The sequence below is a fragment of the Choristoneura fumiferana genome, chromosome 10 (genome assembly GCF_025370935.1).
Source record: "Choristoneura fumiferana chromosome 10, NRCan_CFum_1, whole genome shotgun sequence".
In the NCBI taxonomy this organism is placed as follows: domain Eukaryota; kingdom Metazoa; phylum Arthropoda; class Insecta; order Lepidoptera; family Tortricidae; genus Choristoneura; species Choristoneura fumiferana.
Window position 1 is genome coordinate 8118526 of NC_133481.1, and position 22671 is coordinate 8141196.

General features: G+C 39.9%; 3 protein-coding genes and 1 long non-coding RNA gene across 5 annotated transcripts; 2 read left to right on the top strand and 2 right to left on the bottom strand.

The window, feature by feature from the left end:
• The first annotated feature begins 368 nt into the window (after positions 1 to 368).
• Positions 369 to 1934, top strand: baf (barrier to autointegration factor). The gene is made up of 2 exons (XM_074093366.1): positions 369 to 859; positions 945 to 1934. Exons 1-2 carry the CDS (start codon positions 734 to 736, stop codon positions 1089 to 1091), a joined length of 273 nt encoding a protein of 90 aa, XP_073949467.1. The 5' UTR covers positions 369 to 733; the 3' UTR covers positions 1092 to 1934.
• A 296-nt stretch (positions 1935 to 2230) lies between these two features.
• Positions 2231 to 4123, bottom strand: Syx5 (syntaxin 5). 2 transcript variants are annotated; one of them, XM_074093365.1, is made up of 4 exons: positions 3840 to 3927; positions 3541 to 3757; positions 3259 to 3467; positions 2231 to 3173 (listed from the first exon to the last, which is right to left on the bottom strand). In XM_074093365.1, exons 2-4 carry the CDS (start codon positions 3734 to 3736, stop codon positions 2706 to 2708), a joined length of 873 nt encoding a protein of 290 aa, XP_073949466.1. In that variant the 5' UTR covers positions 3737 to 3757; positions 3840 to 3927; the 3' UTR covers positions 2231 to 2705. The 2 variants fall into 2 exon arrangements, with proteins under 2 accessions (XP_073949466.1, XP_073949465.1); XM_074093364.1 differs by having other exon boundaries at positions 3541 to 4123.
• A 968-nt stretch (positions 4124 to 5091) lies between these two features.
• On the top strand, positions 5092 to 19801 carry Syn1 (Syntrophin-like 1). Its single transcript, XM_074093367.1, has 7 exons — positions 5092 to 5906; positions 8738 to 8932; positions 9928 to 10145; positions 10877 to 10962; positions 11690 to 11946; positions 12517 to 12707; positions 13524 to 19801. Exons 1-7 carry the CDS (start codon positions 5411 to 5413, stop codon positions 13626 to 13628), a joined length of 1548 nt encoding a protein of 515 aa, XP_073949468.1. The 5' UTR covers positions 5092 to 5410; the 3' UTR covers positions 13629 to 19801.
• Positions 19802 to 20129: 328 nt separating this feature from the next.
• Positions 20130 to 20850, bottom strand: LOC141432011 (uncharacterized). The gene is made up of 2 exons (XR_012451783.1): positions 20650 to 20850; positions 20130 to 20555 (listed from the first exon to the last, which is right to left on the bottom strand). It is a non-coding gene; the product is annotated as an uncharacterized lncRNA (long non-coding RNA).
• Positions 20851 to 22671: the final 1821 nt, after the last annotated feature.

The following is a 22671-nucleotide window of genomic DNA, read 5'->3' on the forward strand; positions in this document are numbered from 1 at the left end:
CAGGGCTACTACGAAACTCAAAAACTTGAAGTTCTAGTCATGCGATCTCTCTGACACGTATACTATTTAATACGAGAGCAAAAGGGACGGTACGATACGAACTTCGAGTTTCGTGTATCGTAGTAGCCCTACTGGAACCCTCTTAATTTAAGCCTTTGTTTACGCTCGTGGAACGTCATATTATCTATTTTGTGGTTTGGCGAATAAACTAGAAGTCAATATTTAAAGAATGGCGTCACTTTTTTTTGAATTCTGTCATTTTGGGGTGACACTCTTATTCGGCACGGATAACACCGACATGGAAATACCAACCGTTCTTTTTGTGTACACGCCCATAGAAACAAAAACAGGGTCGGTATTTCCATCCTGGTATTATCCGGGCTGGAAAGTGTCACCCACATTTTGTAACGTTCAGTTCAGTCATACAAAGATATCTTTTACCGTTGGAATAGGCGCTAGCGGGTGACGGCTTCTCTAAATTTGATGGTAACAACATCGATTTTAGGGTTGACCACTGACCAATATAACCTTGTTTTCCTATTGATTGACTTGACTACTACGACTACGAACACGATGACGTAAAGTGGCATTTTGGCGTGCTTTGCTTGCTATTGTGCTTTCGGGTCTTTTTTGTTGTGTGATTGTTATTTTGCACCGGTTTTTACCAATACTGTATCTCCTTACTCCACGAGTTGGACTGTCTTGTATATAATTGAATTATTCAACAAGAAAAATGTCGAGCACATCGCAAAAGCATAGAAATTTCGTGGCCGAGCCTATGGGAGAAAAGCCAGTAACAGATTTGGCCGGCGTGGGAGAGGTCCTAGGCCGAAGACTTGAAACTGCTGGCTTTGATAAGGTGTGGAAATTAATCTGCGTTTTTGGTTAGTTATTGTTGAAAGTCCTTTGTTTTAGATTTTGACATCGTTGTGTTTAAGTTACAGGCCTATGTTGTTCTGGGGCAGTTTCTGGTACTGAAGAAAGATCGTGAGCTTTTTCAAGAATGGATGAAGGAAACCTGCAGTGCAAACTCTAAGCAGTCTGCCGACTGTTACCAGTGTCTGCAAGAGTGGTGTGATGAATTTTTGTAAATTCTATGACCTTGGATCAATGTTATTTAAAGTATAGTGTGACAGTTATGGAGTCCAAGTCAGCAATAACTAACTTTTCTGTGTCACTTAGTAATAGCCCAACACCCAACAAGAAAGAATATAAAGGGAATGAAAAAGATTTAAATCTTGTGAGTACATATATAGTGCTCAAGGCTCTTGAAGAATTATGATTGACATTTTGGCGAAGGTGTAAGTTAACCATTAACTGGATGGCATACAAGGCTAACTGTCATCACCACACTTAGGACTGTGTTAGTTCTATGCAATGGTGGCCTTATCCATTGCGAGGCTCCGGGGTGGCAGGTCTTTGCGAGGCCCTTATTCCTTCATGAAAAGTATGTGGTGTGAATAGCTAAAAAAAATATATTTATAAAAATTTGCTTGGGTTGTTGCACAGGGCCCTGGGCGATTGCCCTGTTCGCCGCCCCTCTAAGGCTGCCGCTAGTTCTATGGCCACAAATATTCATCAAGAGCCATGCACTCCGTCCAGTTATTGGTATGAAAGTAGCATTACTACTGTATATAGAGTAGTTGTCAGATGGTTATTGTGTTTCTGACAATGTAAAAATCAGTGGGATGTGCTAAGCAAAATACAAACATTGAAGCCACTTTTAAATGGCAAGAATAGTAATAGAGCTTTAATTATATGGAACAAAACACCTTTGGACAATTTTGGTTATTGGTATGTGTAATTGTTTATGCATCATCAAACTGTAAACTTATTGGACTCCCCAGTTGTCAAGATTATTACTATAGCAACTTTTTACATATATGTAAGTGTAAATAATTTGTAAGTAAGCAGATTTGACTAAAAATATGCATTTTATATTGTTTAAATTCACAATAATTTCAACAGAGCTGGTAATTGTGCTAATTTGAAGAATTCAAATATTGATTGACCCCATGTTAATGTCATTTAATTTCACCTTTTTTATAATTAATTGTTGACATTCATTATAAAATGGTTTTGTACTGTTCATTTTTATAATTATAATAAAGTGATTCTTGTATATAATTTATTATTTTGGGGCTAAATTGTGACAGTTGGCATTTACTAAAGCTGCTTGTGCTATGGCTCAAGCAAAGCCAGTTGCTAACTAATTAATCTAGAGAAATTATTTGGGATAGATTTGTTTGTCTATAAAATATGAGAATACCCTTGTTATCCTTTTATACATTGCATTACAATCATATCTCCTGTTTGATTTCTTTAGATTGGTTGAATCATTTGATTCAGTTTGGGCAGAAAATGAAACATTATCTTAGGTACTGTTGCTTGTATTTACATCAATTTACAAGTAAATTAGAAACAGGGTAATGATTTGTTATAGTATGTATAAAGTAATAATATAATATTATCTCCATTATATCTCTACACTATTATTTTGCTAAGTATATAATATAACAATAAGCTTAATAATTGCGATGCCCTGATTATCTTTGTCTTGGAATAATATAACCAATTAAACTTCTCAGACATTTTGAAAACATACCCTGAGAATGTTTATACTGGATTCCTTCCCATCTTATCTGATGTCATCTGTTTTTGTAATAATTGAGTAGATAGCTGTATAAACAGGGCATGCTAACAATTCAAGCCATTACAACGACAAAGAATATAAAAAAGAATATGAGAACCCCAAAAACTTTGAACATAAGTGCTCGGTTGCCTGTAACACTCTGGAAATATTTCATTATTTCTCTGTGACCTGCTTCAACATTCATCTCAGCTTCTTGGATATTAGTATCAATCCTACCAATAGCTTCATCTTGTTCCTTGACCATGTGAGCTAACTGTTGAAAAATCCCTCCCAATTCCACAATAGTGCTCTCAATGTTATGCATTGTCTCGGCTCTCTGCTGCACATAAGTGTCAGTGTCATCTCTTAGAGCTAGCTGCTGGGTTTGAGTCTGGAAGCCCATAGTTTCACCCAAGTCTATACTAACTTCATCTTGCTGTTGTAGAATAGAAGGAATTTCTTTTACAACAGGGCCTACCCTTGAAAATTGTTCTCTTCTATTATTCTGATGTTTCAAGTTTTCTGATCTCACTTCAAGAACCTGAAAAGAATGTAACCCATTACACACTGTTGCTCAAAAAGCTATAAAGCTTAAATTGGATTAGAACAGAATTTGTTGAAGTCACCTGTTTAAACTGGTTGCTCATAGATGCTAGTCTTGACTGCAGAGCCAGAACCACGCTAGAAGAGTGGCTGTGCATGCTGCGGCGGCCGCGAGGCATCTCACCCAGCCGAGCTATTTGTTGGTTGAGTGAACTTAAGTCACCCTTGATTATATATGTCAGCTCTTGTATTTCAGTAGGACGATCGTCAAATAGAGATTTCTTTTTTGCCACTGAAAATTAAATTTATTTTAAGTTTATGCAAGTATACAGTACATTTTTACTATCACTAGAAATTTTACTTACATAAAGCGAGTTTCTCCAGCTTGGCATAAGTTCCTGTAATGTTTTTACTAATAACTTTAGCCATTGACATGAACTGAGAATAGGTCTGAAGCACTGTAGCTTTGCGTTCGTCTCGCACGATGGGCCTGGCCAATGTGCGGCCTTGAAGGCTGCGTACTGTGGACGCGAACTCATTAGTCCTATCCCTTGCAGCCATGACCACTTCAAATACAGGCTCCTTAAGAAAATCAAACACTATATCAGATTCTTCGAAAGCCACTCCTTGTTTTGTAGAAATTATGGGAATGGCCGATCCTTGCCTCTCTGGTTGATAATATTTTGATCCTTTCTTGTCAAATTTACTGTAAGAATTTAATTCATTTTCCAGTAGTGGTGTCTCATCGGAGGTAGTCACTGACACACCTATATTCCGACGCCGAGGAAGCATCGCATTCTATTTTACCTTCGCTAAAATTCTACAATTTTGTATGATATTTGAGCTAACAAAAACACAAGATATTTCAACAAATTTACTATATTGAAATTAATTAACAAAACATGACATATCCACGACTGCACTGTACGTCATATCATGCGCGACATGTCAAATAAGTCAGTGTTACCATTGTTTTCGTTTTATTATTACGTTTAAGTAGAACCATTTCAGCCGCATTTATCATGAAGTGTTCAAGCATTTTGTGGAAGTGGTTTTTCAGTTAAGTAGGGTCCTTGCATGCAGGACTTTGCCTTTGTGTAGCGCTCTTTATATAACTCGGTGACGTGAGCGGAGCGGGCGGACCACCGTTGAAGTTGATTGATGCTGATAAAAAAAAAACGTATGGGTGCGGCCACATGCAGTCGCTCGTCGCTCGTTTGCAGCGATAAATATGGTCACGTTTTGAATGTGACTTTGAATTTCCCGCGACTCAAAAAAGTAGCGTCAAGTCGCCGCGTCGAGCAGCAGCGACAAGATGGCTTCTTGGGGGCATGATCTTGGCCTTTGAAGCTGATTTCTTAATCTCATTTAGTAGCAGTCGTGGCAGTGGTACATACAAAGAAAATAAATTGGAGTGAATTAAAAAAATAAATGTGTTTTTGCCAAAATTTGAGGTTTTTTTTCTAGCGATAAAGCTCAGCTTTATCGCTACATGTCACGTGACCAGATAAAGCTGAAAATGCTGAGCTTTATCGCTGGAAAGAAACCTCTTCAATTTCGGCAAAAGACTGTTATTGATTTTTTCATTCACTCCAATTTCTTATACTTGTACCACTGCCACGACTGTTATTAAATGAGATTAAGAAATCAGCTTCCAACGCCAAGATCAATCCTGCAAGAAGCCATCTTGTTGCTGCTGCTTGTCCCGGCGACTTGAAGCTACTTTTTTGAGTCGCGGGAAATTCAAAATCATCTTCAAAATGGGGTCACGTGACCAGATTTATCGCTGCAATCGACCGACGAGCGACCGAATGTGGCCGCACCTTAACGTAAAAAAAACCGCGTATAAAATAAATGAGTAGTAGCAGGCTCAGTCGCAGTAACGAAACTCGAAACTCGAAGTTCGTGTCGTGCGGTCCCTCTGACACTTCTACTATTTAATACGGGAGCAAGAGGGATCGCACAACACGAACTCGAGTTTCGAGTTTCGTAGTAGCCCTGCAGTAGGTAGGTACAGACGAGTGTCAAGTCAAGTTTGGTTTGTATATTGATTGTCCCATAAAAATGTATTTCAAATTGTTTACAATATATTAGTGATCCACTCCGCTATGTGTTAGTTAATCGTGAAACAAATGGGACGAGGACAATGAATCGAGTGCGCGATCATTAGTGGATTAGCGGTGTTGCGTAGTTTTCTCTTGGCTGTGGCTGGCCATAACATTAGCAATTATAATCATGGTGGAGAACGGTGGGTCGAGCGGCGGCAGCGACAGCCCCAATGCGACGTGCGGGCGCTCGGGGTTGCTGGAGACGCTGGTGCGTGGGGTGTGGTACCGAGTCCACTGCTCGCTGGAAGACGACTACTTCAGCGTGTGCCTGGACGACGGCTACGATGCAACAACAACGCTCAATGGCACTCTTAACAACAACAATGTCGAAACACCTAACAGCGACTTCACAGAAGTCCCAGAAGCGATCGCGAATCAAAAACGGCTAGTGCAAGTAGTGAAATCAGACAACAACGGCCTGGGAATATCAATTAAAGGTGGAATAGAAAATAATATGCCCATTTTAATATCGAAAATATTTAAGGGTATGGCGGCAGATCTTACGGAGCAGTTGTATGTTGGTGATGCTATTTTATCTGTGAATGGGGAGGATCTGAAAGATGCAACACATGAGGAAGCTGTTAAGGCATTAAAACGAGCAGGAAAAATGGTCCAGTTAGAAGGTTAGTAACAAAATAAAACAGCAAGTAAGTACTATAATTAATTAATAACAATCTTTAACATCACAGCACTTCTAAGGGGAAGTGCAAATCACATTAATTTAATTTTTTCGCTTTGAACTATGTATATTTTATTTTCTATGTATATTGCCCTAAAGCGATAAGATAAACTTGATAGTAAAGTTGAGTGGTTAGTATGAATTGTGATCACAACGCACAAGCCGAGCTAGCGAAGCGAGCGTGCCGCGGCAGCGGCCAGCGAAGTGCCAGAACCGAATTAAGCCATTAATCTTAGCTATTGTTTGATCGAAATATAAAGTTGAATGCTCATTTTCTTTCTTCTACACCTCCTATCTCATCTGTAGTTGGTCACAGAGAAAAGTGCTCCTATTAAAAGATGCTCATTTTACATGTACACTAATTATAAAAATCATTTAAAATAGGGCTTATACTAATATAAAAAAAAAAATGTTTCAAATTTTTCAAGTCCTGGCTCCTTAGTAATTTTTGCTTGAAAATTTTGTCCAAAAAAAATTTTTTTTTTCGTTTTTTTTCGAAAATATGGCTATTTCTTTTTTGATTCCTATGTTTTGACGCGATTTAAACAATAAAAAAAAATTGTGTGGTGCCTTTGGTATAGTCTGACCTGACTGTGTAATACATATCCGATCATAATAAAGGATAAAGTGGCCTGATTGAGCCTTAAATTAATTTAATCTGGACCTGTAGATGATTACTAAGAATTCATACTAATGAAAATTATCAAAGGTGTTTTATTACTTTCATACAATTTTTTGTAAAGGATAAACATAATTTTAAATAGTTTTGTTTTCTTTATTAATAAGTGAACAAAGTATTATGTCATGTAAGTACCTTTAGGATACCACAAAGCAGTATCATGTCATAAGTAGAGTATCCAAGTCTGGTTGTAAATGCCAGAGGTGAATAAACACTTGATCAAATATAATTTCATTGTATGATATCCTTCCTTGAAAAAGTACAAGTAAGAAAAATTCCTAAGTTAAAAATGACCTCATCATTGCAACAACTGGCACATTAAGGCCATTTATTGGAGTTAATTGATGAGTCTATGTGAATAAACTGGGTTCATTGGTGTTACCACATCCTGTCCAGCATGAACCAATTAAAGAAAGACATGAACATGTCGCTGTCCCTTCAATGTTGTTATAAATGGTTTTGACTGTAATTATAAAATATATATATAGTTTTTACAGGTAACTTTGAAGTACATGTTCATGGGAGCAGGTAATGAGCCTTGTTAAAATATTAGACCAAAAAAATATTGTCAAAAAATATATTTTTACATGGCAATACAGCCTATTAACCATGAAACAAAATTAACCAGACAGCATGTTCAAATTAAAACTCATCAATTGGTTAAACAAAATGTCCTGTAGTACCTTATTCATTATTATCATTATACTATACAGCTTCATTGTAAAAAACTCATGATGTGGGATGTGTGTGATAGATAGGTAGGTATTAGTGTGTTTGGGTTATAGGAAGCCAAAGCATGATAACAAGTTGTTGGTTAGGTTTTTTCAGCAATAACTGGTGCTGTAATATCATAAACATCTGTGGAGTTTTAGAGTAGGGCTGCCCTTAAGCATAGAAGGGGGCCGGGTGGGCCGTGCTCAGCCCAGTATGGCTTAGTGCCCACCCTAGGATGTTGGGCTACCAATTCAAAATTCTATAATACTGATATCTTGACACAAAAATCCAGGCCAGGCCCCCCTGAAAAATAACCCATTGGCCAAAAAGCCTGCCTCGAGCTGCGAGTTAGGCAGACTGATCGCACTAAGAGGGATCCAAACAACATCGGCGTCAAGTCGGATTATGCTCAAAAAGCTCACTTTCCCAAAATGTACACTTTCTCTAAAAGTGCACTTCCTCAGAACGATCACTTTCTCGGAACGTACACATCTCTAAAAGTGCACAAGAAAATATATCTTCTGAAAATGTGCTTTATCTGACAAAAATGCCCCTTTTGAAAAAGTGCACCTATGGAGAAAATGCCCTTTTTGAGAAAGTGATCCTTCTGAGGAAGTGCACTTTTAGAGAAATTGTACATTTTGGGAAAGTGAGCTTTTTGAGCATAATCCGACTTGACGCCGATGTTGTTTGGATCCCTCTTAGTGCGATCAGTCTGCCTTACTCGCAGCTCGAGGCAGGCTTTTTGGCCATATATTTGACTATATATTTTCTCAGAAGGTGCACTTTCTCAAATTATGAACAATCTTTACTGTTAATAAAACTCTAAATTTAATGAAACCGAGCAATAACATGGCGGGCCATGCTCAATGTAGGGTTCCGTAATCGCCCAACCTTCACAATAGGTTGAAAAGTTCGAAGAAGGGGCGAAAAATAGTATTTGAAGACTCCTACCATTTTTACAATACCTATTCAACAACACCCCACAGCAGGGTTGGAGCGGAAAAAAATTCACTACCTACACTTGACGGTACCCAAAAAATTTTTTTGACGTTTTTTTCCATTTGATCGGCATAAATAATACACACACATACCAAACGTGGGCGTTTTAGAAAAGTGCACTTTTCAAAATAGTACCTTTCGAAAAATTTCCCCAGTAAGGAAAGTGTACCTTTTGGGAGTGTCAATTTAGCAGAAAGTGCACTTTTAGAGAAAGTGTAGATACATTTTGGGAAAGTGAGCTTTTCGAGCCTAACCCGTCAAGTCGCCTTGCATATTGACAAATGCTGAGTGGATTCCTTTTTCACAACATTGTGCATGATTAGGTAATTAATTGAACATTAAAAAATATATAAATTTTTATTCTTATTCTTAATTTCCAGTGAAATACCTCCGCGAGGTGACCCCGTATTTTCGTAAGGCGTCTATCATCAGCGAGGTGGGGTGGGAGCTGCAGCGCGGCTACATGGCGGAGGCGCCGCCCTCGCCGCCCTCGCCGCGCCGCCGCCGCGCCGACACGCGCTACGTGCCGCTACTCATGGCTTGCGTGGCTAAGGATCTGCGCCACCACGACCCGGGTAAGGCCCGTCACACACGACAACGATATTGTATCGATTCCAGTTAGAGTGGCTGCGTCCGAGCCGCAAGCTGCGGGAGTCGACCGCGCTCGCTACTTGTGGCCGCGCATAGTCGATGTATTCTAGTCGTAGTTGGCAGCCACTGGTGGTGGCGTGTAGTTGTCTGACTGAACCACTGATGGTCGCGTTTAATGGCGGCGACTGGTGGCCATAATGTGCTGGGCAAATGGTTAAGCAGGGCGGACTCCGTTTTTATAAAATAAGTTTGCGTTTTCACTAACGAAGAGTTTAGTTGTTTGATTCCCACCGCAAAAGAGAAATAAAAAAAGGGAAATGAGCAGAGCCGGCTGAACGGAAAGTTAGGTCCCTTTTGAACTAGCCAGCCGGACTTTGACGCAGCTGACATTAACTCGTTTGACCCGCTCCGCTCCTTTCTTTCTCTGTAGAAATGCTCCTATGTAATTTACCATTGCTAGTTGAACAGATTCCGTCCATTGAACGGACACCGCTTCGCTCTCTGCTCTGCTCGAACTGAGCGTGTACATTTTAACTCTTTTTGCTCGCTAAGTCCTTTCCGTGAAAAGGCAAGTACGCGGTTTACTCTTGCGAGTTAAACTAAGTTTTTAATTAGTCCGCTCCGTTTGTGGTGAAAACCGTGCTTAGGGCCTACGCTAGCTGGCGCGGGGCCGCGGGTGCACGGAGCGGCCGCACGCCCGTGGATGCGGGTAGGTACAGGTAAAATCCGTCGCGTGCAGTTAGCGCCACTCATACTATTATTTAATAGGCGGCCACCCGTTCCGTGCAACCGCGTCAGCTAGCGCATAAGCTGGTAAGCCCGATAACCTGCCGTCGGTGACGTTTCAGAGGAACCAGCCTCAAACATTCCCGAACAAAACATTCGAACGTCGTCGGTCGCGGACACGCGTCGGTCACCGCTCGCCGGCGGCGGGTGGTCAGAGAAACCAGGGTCTCAGCGTATACGTTTATGTTTGCAGAGGAGCGCACGATCGAGGTGTACTCGCCGGACGGCGTGCACGCGCTGGCGCTGCGCGCGGCGGACGCGGGCGGCGCGGCGGCGTGGCACCGCGCGCTGCACGCCTCTGCGCGTCGCGCCGCCCGCGCCGCGCTGGCTCGCGCGCGCCCGCGCCTGCGCGCGCTGCTCGGCGACGTGCGCTACGCCGGCTGGCTGGCGCGCCGCCCCGCACACGACCACGTCAGTACCACCACCCCCACCCTCTGATATAGGCGGCCCGCAGACTTACAATTTCAAGTTTGCCAACTAAATTGCACTGTATACCAATAGACCAGTAACTTAATGATAGCCTGCACATTTTATCCAACTAAATTACTACTGTAATGGTATACAGTGCAATTTAGTTGGCCAACTTGAAATTGTAAGTCTGCGGCAGCTCTTCGCCTTGCAGAGGAGCGCACCACACCGTATAAGTGTACCTACTCGCCGAACGGCGTGTGCGTTACCTTCGCTTTGATCACAATTAATATATCGTACAGTCGGAACAAACTGAATCATGTACCAGGGCGGAACCTTGTGCTGCTAATGTCATGCTACTACTTTTGTCAAGGAAATCATAGTGAAATTGATTATTATAAAGTTCCATCCTAATACTAAAAATCAGTTCGACTGTACCTAGTCCATGACAATGTAATCTGTATTATAGTCTGTCACAGATCCCTGCGGGGCCTCTCTCGTGTCGCCCGCGTCGAGTGTTGTTAGACGTGTATTTATTCTCTAAAAATAAGGGCGATATCTCACAAAAAGGCTATGCAGCCTATGTTTTGTTGTTAGAACCGGCATGTAGTGTCACCATGGTCCCTTGGTAAAATGGTAATAAAACCTTGCATGCGAAACTATGTAGACAATCCAAGCAAAGTATGTACAAATAATACGTGAAATACAAATATTCTTCTCGTTCTTTTTAACAGGTTAGCGCATCGGGGGGATCAGACGATTCTGACGAATCAGAAGGCTGGCAGCCAACCTTCGTCGCTATAACGGATCGAGAATTGAGGTAGAATTGAGGTTTTTACATACAATTTGTTGATCTAATGAGGTATTATTTGCATAAACATGTGTATGTAACAGTGGTTGTGATGGTTGGAGTTCAAAAGTAACATTAGTAATTAACAATAGTATGAAACATCTGTGGTGGGACAGACAATAAAACACAAAATTAATGAGTGATTTTCATGGCTTTTTCCAGTCAGTCGTCCCCTCACCCTCATGGTAACTGGAGGTCTATGTGGGAGGCCTATGTCCAACAGTGGACGTCCTCATTTGCGTGCATCGGGTCGATTCCAGGGTAGGCAGTTGGTAGTATGCGCTGCGGCAGCGCGCCACCAGCACTAGCGCTGCCTACCTTGTTGCCTACTCAATGCTCGCCATTGGACGTCCTGCGGCTGATATATGTTTTCAATGGACCATTTTTTTGCGGTATTGTATGGCTTCGTCGCCGGACAAGTGTCCGGTTCATGTACACACATTAATTGTAAGCTATGCAACACCGCAAGTCCGGCAAAAAAAAAGGTCCGTTGTCCGGTGAAAACAACGGACGTCTACAAGCGGTGTCATTGTATTGTCATCATCATCATCATCATCTCAGCCGTAGGACGTCCACTGTTGGACATAGGCCTCCCCCATAGACTTCCAGTTGCTTCGGTTGGCAGCGGCCTGCACCCACCGTGAACCCGCGGCTTTAACCATCTTGTTGTCATTGTATTGTATTTGTTTGTTGTCAGAATATACGAGGCGGCGCCGTGGTCGGGCGAGGCGTGGTGCGCGGCGACAGAGAGCTTCAGCCTGGCGGCGACGCGGCTGGCGTGGTGGCGGCGCGGCGCGCGCGCGGCCGCGGCGCTGGGCGTGCGCGCGGGCACGCCACATGGCCTCGCCGTGCGCGCGCTGCGCGCCGATACGCCGCACGACCTGGCCGCCGTCGCCGGCGCGCTCGTCGACGGCGCGCACCACGCCGTGCGCGCACTGCCAGAGTTCACCTTCCGTTAGTAGCACTACCTATATTATAGTTATAGACATCGTCCCGGGACAGCTCTCATAAAAACACGTTTTTAAATAAATATAAAATTAGATTTTTACATCGGATATAGTACATTACTGCAGAGGCCATGAAGGGATTGATGGACGAGTTCGGGGTAGACGGCCGAGCCGTAGACGAGGCCGGATAAAACGAGTCCAGCAATCCCTGTTCTTGCCGAGGCTTGTATAGTGCTTTTCTCAAACAATGTGAGGAAATACTTCATCTATTCATCCATGCATCCATCCATCCATCCATCCATCCATCCATCCATCCATCCATCCATCCATCCATCCATCCATCCATCCATCCATCCATCCATCCATCCATCCATCCATCCATCCATCCATCCATCCGTCCGTCCGTCCGTCCGTCCGTCCGTCCGTCCGTCCGTCCGTCCGTCCGTCCGTCCGTCCGTCCATCCGTCTAACCATCTAACCGTCTACCCCGAACTCGTCCATCAATCCCTTACTTCATGGCCTCTGCAGTAATGTACTATTATAGGATAGTGTGCTTTTAAGGACAAAATATATGCAGGTTGTCGTTTCCGCGGCGCATGCGCGCGCCTGTCGCTGGGCGCGGGCGGCGTGTGCGTGTGGGAGGCGGCCGGCTCGCTGGGCCGCGGCGGCGCGCGCGCGCTGTACCGCCGCCCGCTGCACGCGCTGCGCGCCTCCGCCGACGACGACCGCTCCGCGCTCTGGCTGCACTTTACGGACGACGACACTGTGGTAAGCGCGTTCTCACTCGCGGTCGCGGCACAGGGCTCACGGAGGCACGGACTCACTCCACCGCGGCCCGCTGCTACTACTATCTAAAACTGATTACCTGTCTAATTCCCTGCTTGATAGTTTTAGCTTATTGATATTAACAAAATAACGCCCCATACAATAAAACGCCTGGGTCAATCAACTTTCTTGTTTGTTATTCTGTCCCGTTGTCCAAGAGAGAGAGAGCGCGCCTGTAACTATGAAAAAAATGTAAGCTTGATGAATTTCAACCACAGAAAACATATAGAAAGTCGTGGTTTTAAAGAGTTATCCAGGGGACGTAACCATGGCAACGAGGTACAAGAAAAAGTTGATCGACTCGCCTCCTGAATAATTATAAGAATAGAATAGAATAAATTTATTTTGTGTTAAAAAGTATGTACCATCAGCCAAATAAGTGGTCTATCAATATTTAAACAAGTTCCTATCAAATGAATATGTCGCTAAAGTCGAACTTTCAAGTAGACAGACACGTCTATTGGCATTATTGTTTTATGACATGCTAGCAATTATCAACTTTAGGGTGGTAGACCATATATTTGGCTGATATATTAATCTGAATAAAATATAATATCTTTATATCAGAACATTTACGATTCCATAAAAACATAGTTAGTACCCTTATGTCTTGTGACCGCATCATCTGTGCATATTTCTTTGTGTCTCATCGTTTCGGGCTCTTATTCATTCACGATTTTCACTCACCGTTATTAGAGCAAAGAATATATTTTATGAATTTTTCGCCTTAAAATCAATTCACCCGTATAACCCCCACAGGAGTTGGACATGGAAGGCAGCCCGAAGCCCGCGGTGTTCATCCTCCACAACTTGCTGTCTGCGCGCGTCCACTCGCTGCCCGGCGAGCCCACGCCGCCGCTATAACCCGCGCTTGGTCCGCCTTCCGATCCACACGGGATAAACGCGACCGCTGCTGAATGTGTTCCATTTGACTAGCTCATTCGTCTACGATCGGGTTCGATGCACAGGTTTGCTTCAATCCGTTTGCATAAGCGTGTAAACGACTGTAAATGAGATATTTCACCTTTCCGCACATAATATAAGGTGAATTCTTTTGTCTACTGTATAGTCAGTGTAAACTTTGCAAATCGCATTGGGGAATGATGATGTCGTTTGTGTTTACGCAGATCATAGCAGAAATTGTTAAGTGCGGCGATGTCACTCGATGTGGTCCCCTGTGGCAGCAGTTCTGTACGAACGTAAAGTAGCAGAGCTGCGGGTAGATTCGTTAGCAGAATTGAAGAAGCTTGAATAAAAGCTTGTTTAAATCTTTATAAGTGAGTGATGTGAATTAAGAATCTCGAATAAATAATACTCCTTTGTTTTGTATGAACATTCAACACCGTGTTGTGAGAATATGAATTAGCGAATAAAGCCCGGCATTGGCTTGACTGTTGGCGTAACAGAAAGACAAATTTCCGGTTCAGTACAATGTGGGTTTCTGTGACAGGCTAGATGGCGCTAGTATCTTGAGGTCCGTTTGACAACTTTGACATTTGTGTCACGTTTGGGATTGGATAATACAGTATTTGATAACTCCTGAATTTGCCATATGCAAGTAGGTCTTTCTCTGTCTAGTCTTGAATTTCAATCCTTTATCGTCATCATCATCATCAACCCTAAGGCGTCCACTGCTGAACAAAGGCCTCCCCTTAACAAAGCCTTCCTTCCTGAACCTTTATAACTCGGTTTTATGAAAAAGTATCTTAAAAATTGTTTTTCCGTTCGACAACACGTACTTATTCTACTAATTTTATAAATGTGAAAAGTCTTTTTGTTCGTTTGTTACTTCATCACGTTTAAGCCGCCGATTTACCGATTTAGATGAAATTCGGTATACAGATAGTTTGAGTCCCTGAGAAAGACGTAGGATAGTTTTTATCCCGAAAAATTGCAGTTCCCGCGGGATAGCTGAATTTTACGCGGACGGAGTCTCAGGTAACGGCTGGTATTTAAATAATAGTCGAATATCGTATTAGCTAAATGAACCAATCGCGAGCAAGACTGTAATGTCAAACGGATCTCACGATGCTAACGTCATCTATCGAAATTCCAGCTGTCAAGAAACTCATCATTAACAATCATTCTTTACTGACGTCAGTTGTTTAATAATGTAAAGTAAGTAGTATTGCCTATGGTACGGGTAAGGTTGATTCACAAGAGCTGACACGAATGGATTGAAAGAAAGTAATGTCACTCAGACATTTTTGTAGGAAACTGACTGATGCATGTCATTTTCATATTTGTGTGAAGTGTGTATAGGGAATAGACTTGGAATAGGTAACACACAGATATTTTCATTTAGTCATTCAATCACTTTATGCCAGCTCTTGTGAATCTACCTGTACTATTATTTTGGGTAGCTAAATATTGTTGATTATTAGCAAAATTTCAGTCTTATTTATTTTTACAATCTCTGTACAAGCTTTAACCTTTTGCCAGTTTCTCTGCAAATTTGACTTACATAAAAGAGATCTTTGACGACATGGCTCATACAAGAAGAAATTTTATTCAGTGTTTAAATATAATGTTTATATGTGTTTCGTAATCGTCCAAAAACATGTACTTATAAGTATTATTGTGTACTTTTGAATTTTAGGCTTTTCTAAGTATTTTGACCAGATGATTTTTTCAATTACATAAAACAACACCAAAATAATGAAGTAATTATGAATAGTTAAATACTAACGATACTAAATCGCATATAAACATTTGTGCACTGCTTCTAAAGCAACCATGTATATCTATTGGACTAAGATCATGTGTTGTTCGTTTGTATGATGTAGTAAATAAGTTCAACTGATTCTTTATTCTAAGATTTTATGGGACATATCTGTGTAATGCAAATCTCAATGCAACGCCCATGCGACAATGTCGCGAACTTATCATCAAATACAGCTTTTGATATTAATAAACTATTTTCTATAACTTTTATTATTATAACTTTACCATAACAATTCAATACGCCATATCAGTGCAAAGTTAAATTAGAAAATTAGACTGCATGCAGTGAATGCTAGAATAAGATAACTTGTCATGAATCAACTTTTGGTTAGGTACGTTTCATTCAATTCAAATGTTACTTTTATATCCAAGAAGCAATCAATATAAGTGTGATATATGTCTACACGATAAATCACGTGGCACCATTGATTTTTTTATATTCAAATTGAGATGGCTAGTCATTATCTAATACCTTTAAACGAGCAATTCTTGTATATACATACATATATATAATTCTTGAATATATATTTCGGGGATCTCGGACACGGCTCCAACGATTTCGATGAAATTTGGTATGCAGGGGTTTTCGGGGATGAAAAATCGATCTAGCTTGGTCTTATCTCTGGGAAAACGCTGGTTACCGAATTTTAGCCCGAGCGGAGCTCGGTCGCCCAGGTACTAAACTTTTATAGTCTAGTATTGCAACCAGTGTTTTTTGCGCGGCATAGCGGTATTTTATAAAGTCCAGACACTGGATAAAAACGAAATATAGTTGCGAACAAACCAGCTTTCGTGGTAAGCTATCGAATAATATCCAATCAAGCCTTCGTTGTTAAGTGGTTTTATAATCTTTGAACTTTTTATGTACCATGCCTAAGCTCATATTAAATGATATTGCAACGGATAACTCACGTCTTAAATCGAATTTAGCTCGACGAACGAAGCTCGGTGGCTGCAACATGCGCACTACGCGCCGCCGCGTGCTCGCGCGACTGCCAGCTTTGTCGCGTTGCTCCTAGGATGAAGGGCTACGAATTAGCCCGAAACATGTCGAGCTAAACATCGAACATTTAATATGAGTGAGTCTCACTGTAGTTACATGTCTAAGCTGTAAATAGCTACTATTATACTTAATTAATCCTTACATTCCCAAAAACAAGATTTTTGATTGCTTTCATAATAGTGGTATGTATTCTCATATAATAAGCTAGGCTAATTTCCATCATAATTAAGTACATGATGTGTAGTAAAGTAGCAAAGTCATTTGACTAACAACGGGCAATATTTAAAGTGATAACAGAATGTTAGAAATATTTATTTTATTACCACAATTACAATATTTTGTAAGCATACAATTTGTTATTGAATTGATAGTATGGCTTCATATTAAATTGCGCAGTATTGATTTTTTCTATGATATGATATGACTTGACAGTCAGTCTGTTATCAACTTTGCCTTTCAAAAAAATGCTTTACTCAATTGATTTCCGTTTTTGTGGTTTTAATTGAAAATTAGGAAAATGTTGATTTTTAACGTCGACAGTATCCGCATTTCTTTGGCAGATACTTTGCGTTTTAGGTGATTATTTGCTTTACTTGTTGCTTGCCTGTGTAGGCGATGTATTTGTTATTAAATGTATAGTACATGATTTTACTCGAATATGTTATGGTTTAATGAAGTTATACTCAGGCAGGACCGTAAAAGCTGTACAGCGCTTACTGCCAATGTTTATTTCAGTGAGGTCTATTCAGTATTGTGTGATTAGTGTTTCTCCCGGAAAGTCCTCATTGGATAACAACTAGTCACTGAGCATAATTACATCATAGCAATCATAAACTCTAGTCCATTTAGTGAAATCACTGTGTGGTTATCGGTGGTCTGCCTGTGTAGGATCATCGACTTCTTTGGTCGACCCTCAGCAATGAGGATAACGAGACAAGGAGGATACCAACTACTTTAATTTCGTGGAACCAGAACGAAGATATTAGGTCATGGAATCTCCGAAGACAGTTAGCGTCGTGCAGCTTTTGCAGTGTGTGTATTGTTAAATTTGTGTTGTTAGTGTTTTAGTTTTGTATTAACGTATCTGATGTTTCAGAATCATTTACTCTGTATCTATACGATTATAGGTTATAAGACCATATTACTAATGTTAAAGCTACTCTAAGTTACCATACCCTAAATTCCATTTTGAATAAATTAGACAAGTCTTCAAACTTTTCGGGACTCCGATGATTATGAAGTAGACCTGTATTAATTAAATATTAAGGTCAGACGATAAATGGTAAGAATAACCTAATTTATTACATTTTGGAGCAGTATTCGTCTTGCTAGAGTCCCTAGAGCTTTAAGACAGACTGAAATGTTTTTTTTAGGTTACCACTAGTGACTGTGCGAAAAGTTGCCATATCAATATTTCAAATTAAGACTAAGACAATCTTCTTGTAATCTTATAGAATTTCTACTGATGACATTCCTTCGTAAGTTAAGTAAATAGTTTTTTATTACTCTGAAAAATTACTTAAACCATATGGCTCAATATTATGAACGAATTTAGTTACTTGGTCTATATTTTGCTTCATGTGACATCTGTTATCTAAGTACGGCATTGGTCTAATAATCATTCATTAAGTTCTATATCTTAACTTAAATAACAAGGTGACCAGGAATTAGAAAAAATATTTGTAAATTATCCATTCTGATTTTACTACAAAAATATCAATTTATTGCTAAGGGAACAAAGATGTCAATTCGGTCTTGCTTTCTTTCCGTGATAGCGTAGAAGCTATACACGTAACGTACAAGCCTTTATACGAGTGCAGTGTGCTTACACGGTTCGCACACGGTCTTTCTATTGTATGTACGAATAAATCAATTACAATTCTCATACACGTTTGTTACATTATTCAGCTGTGTATTTCAAACATTGGTTCTTGAAACTAGCGTAAAGCATAAAATAAGTTAGGAAAAAGTCTTATGTGCTGGTCTGCCTCGTAATTACTAATTACGGCTAATTTTTGATTACAAAGTTTTGACTGCAAAATTGTTTAAATAGCTTTGAAACTGAAGGGTAATTAGTGCTAGTGGTACACCCGGAAATTCAGTAAAAAGCTGCAAGTGGTGTTAAAAGCATGAAATTCGGAACGATCTTTAGGCTATAAGTATCGATTTGACTCGTAGCAAGAAAAAAACCAAAAAACGACATTTTTAGAATCGGCTTAGTAAGTAATACCACACACGATAGGTTTCAGAACAAAAAAAACCATACAAAACAAAGATGACGTCATAACTCCTCTCCTTCTTAGGGTACCGGATCCAAAATGGCAAAAACGGAACCCTTATAGTTTCGCCATGTCTGTCTGTCTGTCTGTCTGTCCGTCCGCGGCTTTGCTCAGGGACTATCAATGCTAGAAAGGTGTAATTTAGCACGAATATGTATGTAAACTATGCCGACAAAATGGTACAATTTTTTTTTATTGTACTTCCCATAGACGTAAAGTGGGGGTGATTTTTTTTCTCATCCAACCCTATAGTGTGGGGTATCGTTGGATAGGTCTTTTAAAATCATAAAGGGGTTGCTAAAGCGATTTTTCGATTCAGTGATATGTTTGCAAAATATTCAACTTTAAAACTGCAAATTTTTATTAAAATCTAGCGTCCCCCCCCCCCTCTAAAATCTAAACCGGTGGGTGAAAAAATTAAAAAAAAATCAGAATGGTAGTAAGTATATCAAACTTTCAAGGAAAACTATAACGGTTAAGTTTGCATGAGAATTATTAGTAGTTTAAGAGTAAATAGCAGCCTAAGGTATAAAATATACCTAAACTTGGAAGATTCCGTATAAAATACGAAATTCTTAGAAAAATATTACTTAATTTTTTCGTAATTGCTACGGAACCCTATTTTGGGCGTGTCCGACATGCTCTTGGCCGGTTTTTTTTATTTTTTTTTCGTGCTACGGGTCAAATTGATTCGTATGGCCTAAAGATCAATCGTTCCTATTTTCATGCTTTTAACACCATTTGCAGCTTTTTTTGGCGTACCGCTAGCACTAAATATGCAATCTTTAAATTATTAGATCAATGTTAGATACGATGACACATTTTGTTCAAATAAATCTCAAATCATGCCGTAAACCTATGAGTTGCATATTGATGTTTTTTCAACTCTGTCATCAACAATCTTCAGAAAACATTGATTATTGTATTAGTTATTAGTTGATAATTTTTTTAAAGTGTGACATATATAGTTAAATATTTTATTTTGTAGCCAAAACTGTCATTACGATGCATTAAAACAACGAAGAAAAATACTTTGACTTTTTTATCTTTGGGTAGCCATTCAGTTTGACATAGTAGATATGTAACTATAATAAAGTAACAAAACCTGTACATTCACATTCTGAAAAACAAATCTGAAACCAAACTACCACAGCGACTTAGGTAAAGAATAATGTACTCTTACGAAATGTTAATTACTTTAGGTCTTTGTTGCGCCTCCTAAAACATCGGACACACAACCAACTTTTGCAATTTTCTCCTTTTACAGAGTTTCTGAATCAAAAAGTTAGGGTCCTCGTACGTTCAGGAACAGGAAAAGGGTTTTTTTATGGATTCGAGCACAAATAAGCCATCAAATGGTAATTTGTTTTTATAACGACTGAATTCCTGCTTATTCTGTTAATTAACCCTGTTTGACCTGTTCTCAAAAACTCACATCCCTTCGTAATCTCACAAACCGATTAACACTATAAATGACGGTTACATAATTAGCCTTGCTAGTGGCAGTTTCGATGCCTATTGGGTCGAGAGGCGTCCGACGTGCAACCGAATAGGGCACTGTCCGACCGAGGGCTCTTGCCTGCCTCCTCGATTATACAAAACCGATGTATTACCAGCTTTATGGCGGAGCATCAGGACACATTATTAGTTGCTGCCACACATGGCTAGCGTAAAGTATCAACTGACAACCCCCATGTCTGCCCTATTGTCTCGTCTTTCTATTGTTGGAAGTGGAGTAGAACTAAATTTCCTGATTAGGCAAGTTTTGTCTCAATGACGCGTGATCTGGAAAAAAGGAAACGTTGATTAATCTGTCAAAATATGTGTGGACGTGGGACGGAAATGTTTAGTCCGCAAAGAGCATGGGTTATCCCATCACCGTTTGGGTCCTGAAGTAGACCTCGCCAAGCTTTTTAGTCTGTGATTATGTTCGCTCTAGGCACTTGTGGTCAGAAATTAAACTGTAGCTCACAATCTGTTCGTTTGTTACTATACGCTGTCAATATTTTTGTATATCTCAACGTCATAAAATTTGTTCTATGTTCATAAGAGACATGTCCAGTCAACTAAAAAGATCGTTACGGCCAAAGTTACAAAAATATGTATGATATGATACACGTCCATAATGTTCAGGGCCGGATTAACCCTATCAGGGCCCCTAGGCAATGCGATTGGCGGGGGGCCCCTTTCCTTACTTTTAAAAATATTTTTTTTTATTACAAATGTAGAGCCGATTAGATCGACTGCTTTGGTATCCTGTTACTTCAATCTGTTGTGTGATCTGATATTGCAACAACATCTTGAATTGATGCTGCAGCATCACCTGCTTTTTGCTTTAATTGAAATAATCTTGATGAATAGGTTATATAGGTAAGTGATGATGCGGTCTCATAATGGAGCAGGAAAGAGGAATGAGACGCGACGCGGTTATTTTAAATTGGGTAGTATTTAAACGCAGATAAAAAAAGCATTTTTTTCCAAAAAAAAAGCGAATTCGTATCAAAATTACTGATTGCACAGCAAGATATTCAACTCAAAATGATTATTAAGTTATTACTAACTTATCTATACTTCTATACTAGTATTATAAAGAAGCAAGATTTGGATTTTCGGATTTTTGTATGTTTGTATTTTTGTATTTTTGGATGTTTGTTACGAATTAAGTTACTCAAAAACTACCTACTAGACAGATTAAAAAATTCTTTCACTATTAGAATGCTAAATTATTCCAAAGTGCCATACTCGAGTAGTTGACGCACTGTCTGGATATGGTCTATGGTTGAGTATCCGCTTCTGAATCCAGCTTGCTGTCTTGGTTGATTTTCGTCCAGCGATTTCAGGTTTCAGGTTTAAGAACATTTATTTTCTCAAAAAGAAGATATATAAACTTCACTTACATTGAGATTTTAATTGGTTATTCTATATCGAAAATGACTTTTGCAAAAACTTTGTAGACGTTGGACTGATTGGTCTATAGTTGCTTTTGTTGCTTTTATCATCCTTCTTTACTTGTGTAGAAGTATTATTGTGGAAGTTGGTTGTCTACTGGTCTGTTATGTTTTCGCTTTGTAAGTATCACTTCGTTGAACAGGTACGTAAGGATTGGTACAAGGGCGTTTTTGTTTTCTAAGCGGAATTCGTTGTTGATGTTGCCTGAGCCGGCAGCTGTCTCTTTTTTGGGAATTTACAGCTTTTTCCACTTCTTCAGCTATTATTGTTTTAATTTAAATAAAATAAATATTTAAGGGGGGCTTCCATACAACAAAAGTTTTTTTTTTTGCTAATGTCTAATGTTATATAGGCACGGAACCCCGAGTTACTGCCTTTTCGCAACGTAACGTTTGGCAACCTGTTTCATTTCGCAACTTTTCATTTCGCAAACTCTAAAACTGTAAATATTTCAAGATTTATTTCAGGGCCATCGTGTAGAAACCTTTAGGTTAGGTTAGTTTTATAAAAATCCTGAAATATTTACAGTTTCAGAAATATCAAACAGTTGGGAAATGAAAAGTTGCGAAATGAAACAGGTTGCCAAACGTTATTAGCCGAAACATTAGTAAACCACGGAACGCATCGTGCAGGAGTCCGACTCGCACTTGGCCGGTTTATTTATTTTGTCCGTGCGAAGCCCGGAAGGATCTCTAGTTACTTAATAAACTGCAATATACTCGTATATCATGGCGTACCGCTATTTATGTTAAATAAAGTAAAGCATTTTTATAAGTGCACAGCTAATAATGACTAACGCACATCATACCTAATAATTCTTTATTAGGGTTTCGTAGTCAACTAGGAACCCTTATAGTTTCGCTATGTCTGTACGTCTGTCTGTCTGTCTGCCCGCAGTTAAGCTCAGAGACCGTTAGTACTAGAAATATAGGTACATAATCAGTCACGCCGA

Bases quoted from the DNA above. Each gene is read 5' to 3' on its own strand.
- baf (XM_074093366.1), top strand. From the start codon at position 734: ATGTCGAGCACATCGCAAAAGCATAGAAATTTCGTGGCCGAGCCTATG. The intron at 860-944 runs GTGTGGAAATTA...TTTAAGTTACAG, and splicing joins AAACTGCTGGCTTTGATAAG to GCCTATGTTGTTCTGGGGCA.
- Syx5 (XM_074093364.1), bottom strand. From the start codon at position 3,967: ATGCTTCCTCGGCGTCGGAATATAGGTGTGTCAGTGACTACCTCCGAT. The intron at 3,468-3,540 runs GTAAGTAAAATT...TTTAATTTTCAG, and splicing joins GCTGGAGAAACTCGCTTTAT to TGGCAAAAAAGAAATCTCTA. The intron at 3,174-3,258 runs GTGACTTCAACA...CATTCTTTTCAG, and splicing joins TGAGCAACCAGTTTAAACAG to GTTCTTGAAGTGAGATCAGA.
- Syn1 (XM_074093367.1), top strand. From the start codon at position 5,411: ATGGTGGAGAACGGTGGGTCGAGCGGCGGCAGCGACAGCCCCAATGCG. The intron at 5,907-8,737 runs GTTAGTAACAAA...CTTAATTTCCAG, and splicing joins AAAAATGGTCCAGTTAGAAG to TGAAATACCTCCGCGAGGTG. The intron at 11,947-12,516 runs GTTAGTAGCACT...AAATATATGCAG, and splicing joins ACTGCCAGAGTTCACCTTCC to GTTGTCGTTTCCGCGGCGCA.